General features: G+C 36.7%; 1 protein-coding gene across 1 annotated transcript in view; it reads left to right on the forward strand.

Moving 5' to 3' along the window:
• Positions 1–1,955: 1,955 nt before the first annotated feature.
• Positions 1,956–12,991, forward strand: part of LOC129276076 (polyamine-transporting ATPase 13A3-like) — a 54,395-nt gene continuing 43,359 nt past the window's right edge. The window contains exons 1-7 of the mRNA XM_064109716.1: positions 1,956–2,387; positions 4,841–4,931; positions 7,613–7,783; positions 9,157–9,224; positions 9,748–9,891; positions 10,528–10,608; positions 12,837–12,906. Coding sequence (XP_063965786.1) covers positions 4,854–4,931; positions 7,613–7,783; positions 9,157–9,224; positions 9,748–9,891; positions 10,528–10,608; positions 12,837–12,906 — 612 coding nt within the window. The 5' untranslated portion in view covers positions 1,956–2,387; positions 4,841–4,853. The remainder of the gene's footprint in view (positions 2,388–4,840; positions 4,932–7,612; positions 7,784–9,156; positions 9,225–9,747; positions 9,892–10,527; positions 10,609–12,836; positions 12,907–12,991) is intronic.

The following is a 12,991-nucleotide window of genomic DNA, read 5'->3' on the forward strand; positions in this document are numbered from 1 at the left end:
ACATTGCAAAGAGTAACAAAGCCTTTGCACGCTTGTCCGAGACAATCTATGAAATTGTATTTTTTGTGGCATTAAACATGCTATATTATTTTGTTAACATTTAGAATTCACTTTGCAACTAATATATCAACATTATACAATATATGAAGGTAAAATGGACACTTTACACTGGTACTTCATGACAATGAAAATATTGTGCAAAAACCTTTGGCCAGAAGTTTTTTTCTTTTGCTTTAAAGAAATGTAATACCAAGACATGAGAAGAAATCTTGATAAGAGTGCCTAAACTTAAGTATGTCTCGGCGCTAATTCCCACCCCTCCTTTCTCTAAGAACGACATTTTACCCCGTCAGTGGCCACATATTTTGTAGGGAACAAGCATTTAATAATTTCTTTACACTTGATGTTTGAAAAAAAAAATAAGCAAACACACAACCCCCACCAGAAATAAGCATTAATAGGCCTAATGGCAAAATAACGTGGTATAGTAACAATGGCGTACGCAGGGGTGGTTACAGGGGTTCAAACCCCCTTAATTTTTTTTGATACCCAAAAAGAATTCAACCCCTCTGAACAATTTTTGAAGTCCTTTTTTTATTCTTTTTTTGTCAATTTTTTATGGGAGGGGTAGGAAACGACCTTAAATTGTTGGAGAAGACCTTTTTTTGGTTGTCAACATTTTATCCTTTAAAAAAATCCTGCGCGTGCTACTGTAAAGTAATCATGCAGATACAAAAAGTATATGTGTTCCAGTGTGCTGATCCCCATCAATCGTTCCAATATTGATAAATTTCTTTTTTGAATCCGAGTGTGAATTTGCAATTCAAATGAAAAGTCGATCAAATAATTATATCTTTACTAATTCAAAGAACAATTTTTAGATCATTGTGGTCTAATCAAGGTTCAATCGAAATAAATAACTCTCTTGGAACTTTTTGTGAGAATTTGTGTGTCAGCAAATCACTTTTGACCCGTCTTTCATTAAATTCCAAGTCGACCTATTGAACGACGAAGAGCAAGGGGTCATTAGTTATTTGCTCGCTTTCAGTCTCGGAAATGAATAACAGTTGAAAACATATTTGGATATGTCAACGTGTGATTTGTTTGAGGCAGTTCAAACAAAGACCTGGGTCCCGTAACACAAAGGTTAGCGATCGATCGTACGCTTGATTTTAACGATTGATTGTACATTGTAGTCAATGGAATCAATCGTAGAAAAATGTTTTACAATCATTGCTAAGCTTTGTGTTATGAGCCCCTGTTCACCTCGGAAGTTTGCTAAATCAGTATAAGTCACCATATTCATCGTCAACTTTTATGGACATGCGCTGAGATTTTGTAAATAAGGCCCATCCAATCAGAAGTAATATACGAACAGGAAACCTAAATATTTCGTTTCATTTCATGATAGCGAAGCTTTTGTTTCATGATACATGAAAGAAGTAACTTACACACCCCCACACCCACCCCCACATCCCCTCACACACTCACACACACACACACACACCCTTCCTCACCCTCAAACACCCCACATGAAACTTGCCAAAGCAATTCAGTGCCAAAAAAGAGGTTCGAAGTTTAACAATGAATACATAAACTGCCTATCAGGTTGACCCTTAAGGTGATTGATGACATCTGGGTTTTCGACTTCGTGGACTGGAAAACATCCATAGGGATCGACCCGCATCATCAAAGGCCCATCATTTCTTTTAAACCGGAACGTCTGGTAAATTAGATTACAAATATGAAATGGTAAGGATCGTGTTGGTTGGTAGTTATCATCAAAGATTTCGGGGAAGTTCCATCGATTTATGAAAGACCCAAGATATGACCATTATTATTGTACCACTATTTTTTTTGTAAGCGAGCCCCTTTCAAATAAATAGGCTCGGTCGCTTTCGCCCCTCACTAACATTATTTTGTAACGCGGTATACAGCCCTCCCTGCTCTCACCTACACACGTACCCCTAGGCCAAATATTGCAGAGCGCTTTTTTTCGTCACCCCCTCAATCAGGGGACTCCCTATAATACCCTACTATTCTGTTTCGTCCAGCAAAGTTTACCAAGGAAAATGACAATGTGGTGCCACTAAGATCAAGGATAAGACCTACTGAACGGTTACACAGTACAGCGCTGTCTTCTTGATCAATATTGCACTTGAGCCGATGGTTAGAGCATAGCTCTATGGTTAGAGGGTGGCTGAAACTAATGTCTGGTCAGGTTATGGAACCACAAATCACATTTTCAGCCATTTTATGTGTCCCGTGAGAAGTGAGGAAGACTCCCAACGAATTTATTTTTGTGTTACCATCTCTAGAATATACGCTGAACTTCGGGAGTCGCAGATGAAATTGGAACATACTGGTGTGTGACTTCGGATGTTCAGGTAATATTTCCGTTTATTTTGTTGGTTTAATCCAAAACCTGTTGCTGTATTTTTTATGTGAATCATGTTAAAGATTACCCTGGTTCATTATCATGATGGTGACGGCTTAGCTGATGATGTCAATCATTAAATAACCACCACCACCACCATCATCATCATCATTCTCATCATCATCACCATCATCACCACCACTACCATCATCATCATCATGATCATCATAGTCATCATCATATTCATCACCATCATCACCACAACCATCATCATCATCATTATCACCATCATCATCACCATCATCATCACCATCATCATCATCATCATCAACATCATTTTCACCACCAGCACGTGAGTGAATTACTGGTTAACCGCAGTAAAATGTAACACGTTCAGTTATCGCTTTCCTGATTTATTGGCCTATTTTTGTTAAAGAGTGGATTATTTTAAGCTTACAAACCGAAGCCCAAGAGAACGATTGAGTGGGACTCCCGGCAAAGACAAGGCACGAGCAAATGTGGCAAATCTCACCTATCATGTCAGTTTTCTCTATACCCGCTTTCATTTTTGTTCTTCGCCTTACTACATTGAGTCGTTCTCGCTATGGACTACCTTACAAAGAACTCTATAGACACATATTTCATTATTCAATTGCAATATTGGTGTATATTATCGTTTTTATTGTAAAGAAATATACCAATGCAATGTATATTTATGCCACTAATGAATTTGATATCAATTATTTTTTGTACAGTCCTCTTTTTACCATTTCATGCCTAAAAAATACAATTTAGTCGTTCATAGAGTCATAATTATGCAATCTTATACGAACAGCTTTCTGAATAATAATAAACAATATATTGTAATTATATAGCGCTTAATACATGATGTTCTAAGCGCTTTACAAAACGATTAAGTGACATCCACTGATATAATTGAACATTTAACAAACAAGAAAGGAAATGTACTGTGTAAATTATTATCATATTACAAATTAGGTGAAAACAGCCGACTAAAGTTAAAAATACAAAAATAATGATCATAATAAAAGAAATGACTTTTATTAATTCAACAGCTGGAATACAATAAATTAAACACAATGAATTACCCTTGCATATATGTTCGAATGATAAAGCAGCTCAATTGCTACACATATACAAAAAAATAAAATAAAGGAATATTCGATTGATATTCACAAGAGTAAACATAAACTGAAAGGGAAAAATTGTATAGTTAAGTGAAAATACAATTATCACTGATGTGCGCAGATTATATTTCCGTATTTGAAGTTCCCGTTTTTATAGTTTTATCTATCCCATTTTCCCAATATATCATGTGTCATGCAATGCTATAATATCAGTGCATATAAGAAACATTCATTTTCATGACATGTATCTCGACATAATTTGCCAAATCACTTGATATTTTCTCGTCATGTGTTTACTCTAGTTACCTTTGTACTCAGATAGTTTGCAATTATTCTTGTGTTTCGAAATACTCGTGTTTGGAGTATCTGGGGGTAACCAAAGAGCAAAGTTTATTTCCAGTCAAAAGCAAAGCTTTTCTTCAAGGTTCGCGCTGTGGTCCTGATGTGATCCATTTGTGTATCATACATAAGAAAGATAATTAATAATTACCATTCCAAGAACCAATGTATTTCATTAAATGAAAATATCAAGGGTTTTCTTTTGAGATGTAATAAAAGGACCCAATATAAATAAATGCTGCATCATGAAATAAATATTTTCCATTTACAATTTGAAAAAATCTAACCTTAAGCATTTTATAGGGAGCAAATGCATGGATGTTAAATCACTGCATACTAGAAAAATAACCAGACAACGCCATCATAGTGTTAGTTACATTGCGGAAGACATCTTTATTTGTTAAATTCTTATTTGGATTTTAGCAAAGCAATTGTTAAAATGGAAATATAAAGAATGAAGTATATGACGATTTCAAATTGAATCATACCGAGACTGAATAGCAATATTTATGACCAGGTTCTGTGCAATTCTGTGATATCCTCATACCATTATATTTCCTGAATGGAAAATCATCAGGCACTCTGGTCACTCGTATTTTTTTAAATATCACTTTTATCACATGATTCTTTTTATATTATTATTTTTTTATTCTGGCTATCATCTTAACACTTGTATTTTGTAATAATTCATGTTATTCCATGTATAATCATTGAATAACTAAACTATTTTGAAATCATGTTTTGTATCATTTATCAATAAAGAAGTAAATAGAATATACAAACTTTATAGCTTCGATAGGCCTATACAGCATTCAAAGCCATGCAGCTGACAGCAAATAAAATTATTTCAATTATTGACTAGGATTTCCCCCATTCTCAGGTCCACTCTCTCCCTTCCTTGTTCCTAGCAACCAGCGCTAAATATTTCTATTGGTGATTCTCTCTGTTGTTTTTTTCTCCCAAAACGATTCCATAGTTTATGAAGCAAGATGACGTCACATACAAAGCTCTCGAGCGGGGATTTCCCTCATCATCTAATCGTTGAAGAAGAAAGAGGCGACAAAATTGTACGTATGCATGATCGACAATAAGTGCAGGCATGGCCCCGGAGGGAAATTAGATTCCTTTCATATTTGAAATATGATTATCATCAATACGAAATGATCATGTTTCTAATGCATGATGTAAAATATAGCAAACGAGCGTCGAAGTCAATATCTAAAGTTGAATTGCAATTATTTAACTGAAAAATAACTCATTCATTAAACTACAGTGCGTATCAAAAAAAGTTTACACTTAGAAAAAAATCCTGTAAAATGATACATTTGTAATATCCTGATAATTTTTCCACATTGTAACATTGGTACAGATCCAATTAAGCGAATGACGATATAACTGTCGAAAAATATTTCCGCTTGAGTGAACACCACTTGCTTTTGAAAAGTTAGTGAAAAATGATTTGCGCAGAACTTTGAAATAGTTATGCGAATAAAAGTAGACCTTAATCATGAAGAACACGTGGGATTTAGCTAGTAAAATTGATTTGAAGATATCTTATACCTTTTTTAACTTGTTTCCTTGCCCAAAACACTTCGAAGAGTGAATTGCACCCCACACACCGAGGCCATCGTGAAGACATTTGCTTTACACTGAGCTGTGATTTACATGAAATGGCTTAGGCTTGATTTTCATTTTGTCAATCGTTCTCAAGCTTGGAAAAAGTGTGGAGAAACAAATATTGAATAAAAAATGAAATGTAAACCCACTTTAAATGATAAAAACTTAGTGAAACAAATGCTGGAGATGTCTGATATAAACTTTTGTTCAGATTCAGTTATGTCCTCAGATCCAGCTGCCACAAAACGGGTAAAGGTTGTAATTACCAAGTGTTGAAATTTCAATTTGGGTGGCAAAATTGTTTAAAAATGCTTGAATGTATCCGTTTTATTTCAATTGACTAAAAGCGCGAGGGAAATGTATGAGAAATGTTTCGCAGGGTAAGTTTGATTTTGCCCTTTCCCCTGGACACAGCGTGAAAACGAGCATTTCTGCGCAAACAGATTTCTGCGAGCTTTACAAAAATGGACAGTGCTCACTCAATTGTAACATTCTGTCAAAACTTTTACTTCATTGGATAGATGAGACCCGAACCCAAGATTATATGTGAAAAAATTACCGACATGTTGTATATTTTTTTAATTACCAGAGCTTTTTCAAAGTGTAAACTTTTTTTTTATACGCACTGTATATTTTTAAACCGAAAATTAGTACAGATTTATCATCGTATGGAGCACAATGTCAACAAAACTATTTTTTAAGATTGCATATTCGCCTAAACTGCAAAATGAAGAGCTTGATGGCTTGGTTGGATTAAAAAAAAAAACTGACAACAGTCAGTGAAAAACCTAAGATTGCAGCAGATTTGGTGGGGTACGGGTGATGCTCCTTCCCTATTTTCCTTTTTGCTCCTTTCACTTTTGGTGAAAAATGAGCGCAGAGGAGGAAGGAGTATCTCATACCACCTCTACCAATCCACTTTTCCATTCAAGGTTAAGGTCATGACCTCGACCTAAATTCGCAAAGCATTATCAAGGGTGAGTCAACACCATGAGAACAAGTCAAATGGTCGTTCAGAGTAATACAATGTGCGAGTGCTCATGGTATTTGGCTGGTTATCAAAAAACCTAAGATAATTTGAAAACCATTCCCTTTCAATAAATTCGAAACTCCCTTTGAATACAAGTAAACAAATTGAGTTAGTTTTCAACAAAGCGCTTGAATTCGCCCCTTGTCGTGGAAAAATTGTAATACGCCTTATTTGCCTGGATGATATCAAGTTTGGAACGTGTAAAAGCTAGAGTGGGAGGAATAGAAAGGACACTAATGTTTATTTACTTCTTTAGTGTTTGGTGTTGTTAGCATACATTGCATTGATTAATAATAATAATAATAATAATATATAGTATTTATAAAGCGCCAAATCCACATTGATTATGTGCTCAAGGCGCTGACATATACTTGGTATATTATTACTACCCCGGCTGTAGCTGAGCGGCCATATAGGCGCTAAAGCATTCAAGGAATAAATCCTACCGGGTACCCATTCACCTCATCTGGGTCGAGTGCAGCACAATGTGGATAAATTTCTTGCCGAAGGAAATTACGCCATGGCTGTGATTCGAACCCACGACCCTCTGTTTCAAAGTCCGAAGACCAACCCACTGGGCTACGACGCTCCAGGTTGAAATACACCATCTCACAGTTTCGTACATGTTTAACCACATTTTATGTGTATTCATTAATCACTGATTGAATACACATGAATTAAGTGTGTATCTAAATCATTCAACCCCCCGCACCCCCACCAGGCATCCTCCCACACACACACACACACACACCCACCCTCACACACCCTCACGTACTCACAAATGCACAATTCCCGCACCGCACACACGCCCACAACCCTCCGTAACGAACAACATCATCCACACATCCACATAGAGGATTTTATCCCCCACACACTGACGCAATAGGACACCCCCCCACACACACGCACCAGTCCTCTGAACACGCATCCATCTCACTTTTTACGGATTTCCTCAGCAAGTTCGAGTTCACTCGTCAATCATATTTCGTATTTTATGACTTTTAAGGTGCGAAATATCAATACCACACTCTGAGCTGAATTCAAATGTTTAAATGGTAAACAAATATTGAAAATATACATGCCATTATTTATGTTTTGCAGGAGTGTTGGGGATACAGAAAGAGTACCGTTCGAACTATCGGAGTGTACTGTGCCGGAATCTTGACATGTGGGGCCCTTTTTCTGATTATCTTTTATTGGAAACCCGACTGGGGCCTGCGTCTAACGCACATCAAATGTCCACACGAGTGCGCAGACAGCATAATTGTAAAGGTAACCTCTCGACAATGTAAGGAGTTTTTAGTGTTTCTTTTTTCATTCTTTGTTGAAAATACAAAACCAATCGGTAAAAATAGGCAAAAAAGTAAATTTTAAATAATATGTTACAGGTAATATCGTTCTGTAAATACTGAAAGACCTTTGTTTTTTGTTCTTTTTTTTTCTCCCAAAAATGACTAATCAACAGCTAATTGTTACATAGACGTCAATATTAATATGAATGCTTTAAATGCGTTTTTCTAAAATTGGATCTGCACAAAAGTTAAATTCATATTAAACACAAAAAATGGATATCACTTATTTCATGCATATTAAATATATGGATAAACGATGTTTAATTTTACAATTTCATTTCAAAACGTGACTGTCACCGTGTTACTTTCCTGGAGAATTGAACACATCACGGATAGAAAAGTTTGTTTACAATGATACACAATTTTTATACTAGAAATGAAGTTTACAAATTAGATGATTAACCAATTTTTTTTTTTTATTGATTGGGTTGCAGATGAGATCTAACAAACACATGTTCCTCACTCCTGCATACTAGTATTTTCAAATTTGTCAAATATTAATAAAGATTATATTTCCCTGCTTTTCAACTGCCTAGAAAATATGAAGCTGACATTCATATTACCCATTTTGTAAAGTTGTTAATTAAGTTATTATCTATCATTGACCGCAGCCACCGGATCTCCTACCACTGTAACTTTAGACTTAATGTTCTGTAGTATTTGTCGCTGATATTTTATTAATCCCATTTATAAATATATATTTAGCCTATAGTTCTAGCTTAAGAATGACATCTTATTAAAAAAAATTCGGTCATGATGCTGTGATGTAGCAACAATTTTTCCGCGGGACCATGTGCAAACATTTTCAACCTCTACCCTTTTGCATACCCGAATTATGACATGCGATCACAAGTCAAACAAGTTAATTTTCCGAGTGTGTGGTGTACCGCATTGTCATAGTAACGGCGTATATTAACAATAAATCACTGAAACTCTTAATGCCATTTTATTGTCAAAATTAATGGTAAACCTAATGGGATTGGTCGATATGGTTTTTAAAAAGTACGGACCAACTGATAATAGACCATAATGACTCCCTTGTGTAGTTACAGTATATTATGTATTGGCGTTTTTAAAGCTTTGGATGAGAACAGGTTGATATCATGGAGCTGGTGATATTATAAGTTACCAAATATGTACCGTTAATGTCTTACACATTTCGGTGAATTTACCAAAATGTGCATTTAACAAAATACATTGTAACTTCGTAACGGCATATTTTGCTAAATTACCAAAATGTGTTGCAACAAAAACATCTCACCCTCTCTCTTTCCTCTTCTCACTCTGCCTCAGGATATCTATGCAAGGAACCATAAGTGCATCATTCTTACAGAACGTGTTAACACGGATCCAGACACAAAGTAAATTTCTCCTTTAAAATTTCTAGTTGAAAAGTCACAAAAATGAAATGATAAAAGTGTTTAGCACATCATTCCAACACAAACATGGGTGGAAAGAAAATAATTTGATCAGGGCTACTTAAAACAAACTGCCGTTCCAATTTTGCCAATTTCTGTCATTTTGGCGCAAAGCCACTTTTAATGCTGTAAACAAAAATTGTCAGTGCTTAAGCATGAATTGCGGATCATTATCATAAGATATTTGGATCATCTATCCACAGTATTACATAGAATTTATATATTACCAATAATTCAGTTTTTTTTTCACAACTTTATTTTTGGATACGCTCTTATAGGGACATAAAGCGAAAGTACTCAATATACTTTTTAAGTTCAAAATCGAGTCGTGTTTGATTTGTTTTTATCATGTTATATGTTAATGCGACCCTCTCCTAAATTGTCTTTGTATTAAAGTCATCATGTAAGTAGTGTGCTCTTGTCCTACTGAAATGATCAACATATTTTTTTATTCTTTTACTTCCAGAAATGGGCCTGCTTTGTCCTCATCCATGATAAACACGATATCACAGAAAGACATGAAGTTAGACAATGGTAACATGAGATACTTTAAATTTCAGAAAGCCATTTATATTTGGGATTCTGACGGCCAGCTCTATTTCAAACTCAGGTATATTAATTTTTCGTTGGAAATGGGGGACTAATTGAGGGTATATACTTGGTTACCCATAAAAGACAATACATGCACGTCAACTACAACGTTTTACCTCGTTTGACCGATGCATATTTTTATATAGGTTTAATCAAATTTAGATTGATTTGTCAAACGTAGGGAAATCATATACCCGTATGTATTATTTTGGAAATATCGTTAAATTTCAGAGCCGTTTAATGTTGAGGAATCTTAAAATTTCAACAGTTTGATCGATTATTCTACAAAAAAAAATTAATTGATGTTCAAGGATCTTAAGTAATAACGATGGAAAAGGGGAGACCATTTCTTTAGATAAGGTGTTATACGATAAACATTTTATGTGATGATATTGGATATTTTGAGGGTAAACCACTATTTTTTTTAGTTGAATTTAGATCAAAAGTCAGTTCTTGGATTAAACAAAATGCGAAAACATGCTTACGGACATTTTATTTCATAATTTTCCTTTGGAGGAAGATAATCGTTGCAGAACGTTCAACAAAAAATATTTTGTGCTTAATAATAACTTGTAAGATCTGAAAAATCATTAATGATATGAGGGTTTTTGATCTGGTAAAATCCCTTTTCTTTTATTGTCTTGCATTTTTACAGAGGCCTTGCACACAACGTACCATGTTCCGATTTTTATGACATTTATAGTAAAGGACTCGACAAAGAGGCTATTCAAGAAAGGTAGGAAAATCAATGTATTATGGATTAGGAAAGAAGAGAAGGCTGATTTGAATTGGAGAGAGGAAAGAAGACTGGCTTGAGCCTGCTCCTACACTACAACTCCACTAACCATGCTAACCGTCTCAAGCCCGAACCTCTCTCATCTCACCAACTCAATCTAGTCATCTCCCTAACTACCCGAACCTCTCTCATCTCACCAACTCAATCTAGTCATCTCCCCTACTACTCAAGCCTCTCATCTCACCGAATCATAGTCATCTCACCCAACTACTCAAGCCTCTCATCTCACCAACTCAATCTAGTCATCTCCCCCAACTACTCAAGCCTCCCATCTCACCAACTCATAGTCTTCTCCCCCAACTGCCCAAACCTCTCTCATCTCACCAACTCAATCTAGTCATCTTTCCCAACTACCTAAACATCTCACATCTCACCAACTCAATCTAGTCATCTCCCCAACTACTCAAGCCTCTCATCTCACCAACGCATAGTCATCTCCCCAACTACCTAAACCTCTCACATCTCACCAACTCAATCTAGTCATCTCCCCAACTACTCAAGCCTCTCATCTCACCAACGCATAGTCATCTCCCCAACAACCGAACCTCTCTCATCTCACCAACTCAATCTAGACATTTCCCCAACTACTCAATCCTCTCATCTCACCAACTCATAGTCATCTCCCGAACTACCCGAACCTCTCTCATCTCACCAACTCAATCTAGTCATCTCCCCAACTACCCAAACCTCTCATCTCACCAACTCAATCTAGTCATCTCCCCCAACTACCCAAGCCTCTCATCTCACCAACTCAATCTAGTCATCTCCCCGACTACCCAAACCTCTCTAATCTCACCAACTCAATCTAGTCATCTCCCCAACTACCCAAACCTCTCTCATCTCACCAACTCAATCTAGTCTTCTACCCAACTACTCAAGCCTCTCATCTCACCAACTCATAGTCATCTCTCCAACTACCCAAACCTCTCTCATCTCACCAACTCAATCTAGTCATCTCCCCAACTACCCAAACCTCTCTCATCTCACCAACTCATAGTCATCTCTCCAACTACCCGAACGTCTCTCATCTCACCAACTCAATCTAGTCATCTCCCCAACTACTCAAGCCTCTCATCTCACCAACTCATAGTCATCTCCCCAACTACCCAAACCTCTCTCATCTCACCAACTCAATCTAGTCATCTCCCCCAACTACTCAAGCCTCTCATCTCACCAACTCATAGTCATCACCCCAACTACCCAAACCTCTCTCATCTCACCAACTCAATCTAGTCATCTCCCCCAACTACTCAAGCCTCTCATCTCACCAACTCATAGTCTTCTCCCCCAACTACCCAAACCTCTCTCATCTCACCAACTCATAGTCATCTCTCCAACTACCCGAACGTCTCTCATCTCACCAACTCAATCTAGTCATCTCCCCAACTACTCAAGCCTCTCATCTCACCAACTCATAGTCATCTCCCCAACTACCCAAACCTCTTTCATCTCACCAACTCAATCTAGTCATCTCCCCCAACTACTCAAGCCTCTCATCTCACCAACTCATAGTCATCACCCCAACTACCCAAACCTCTCTCATCTCACCAACTCAATCTAGTCATCTCCCCCAACTACTCAAGCCTCTCATCTCACCAACTCATAGTCTTCTCCCCCAACTGCCCGAACCTCTCTCATCTCACCAACTCAATCTAGTCATTTCCCCTACTTCTCAAGCCTCTCATCTTACCTACTACTCAAGCTTCTCTACAATTTATGGTTTATTGTCCTTTTAAGGACTACATTCATTTATTCATTTTCGAATGATACTCTACTTTTAACTTCAACTTTCTCGCCTCTTCATGAGACTGCTGCCTCTATCCACTTTTCTTAGTTCCGTCTAGGGCTTACAACACGGTGTACCGAATTGTAAGTCATATCACAGTGAGCAGCTGAAATGTCTTTGTCGAAAACAGGTGACAATTCTGAGCTGTCGAGTCACGGACGACACTGCTGTTTTGAACCACCGAATTTCGATAAAGACCTCCTTTGACCATAGGGCTTTGGATTTTCTACTTTCTAAAAAGCGTCTGCATAGCGGTTGCTTAAAATCCATTATAACAACACTTTAACTTCTACTCTTACGATTTATAATAATGATACTAGTCATGCTATAAAAATACCACGTAACTTATTCATTCTTTATCACTTTTGATTTTATTCCTTAGGCAGCAATTGTACGGTCTCAATGAGATTCAAGTACGAGTTAGGCCAATACTAGTACTTCTTTTAAAAGAGGTAGGTAATATTCATGGATGGAGGCAGACCTCGAGACCATATAGTTCATGATTGTATAATCACAATGGAAGAACATGAGAGGCAT

The sequence above is a fragment of the Lytechinus pictus genome, chromosome 14, assembly GCF_037042905.1.
Source record: "Lytechinus pictus isolate F3 Inbred chromosome 14, Lp3.0, whole genome shotgun sequence".
Classification (NCBI taxonomy): domain Eukaryota; kingdom Metazoa; phylum Echinodermata; class Echinoidea; order Temnopleuroida; family Toxopneustidae; genus Lytechinus; species Lytechinus pictus.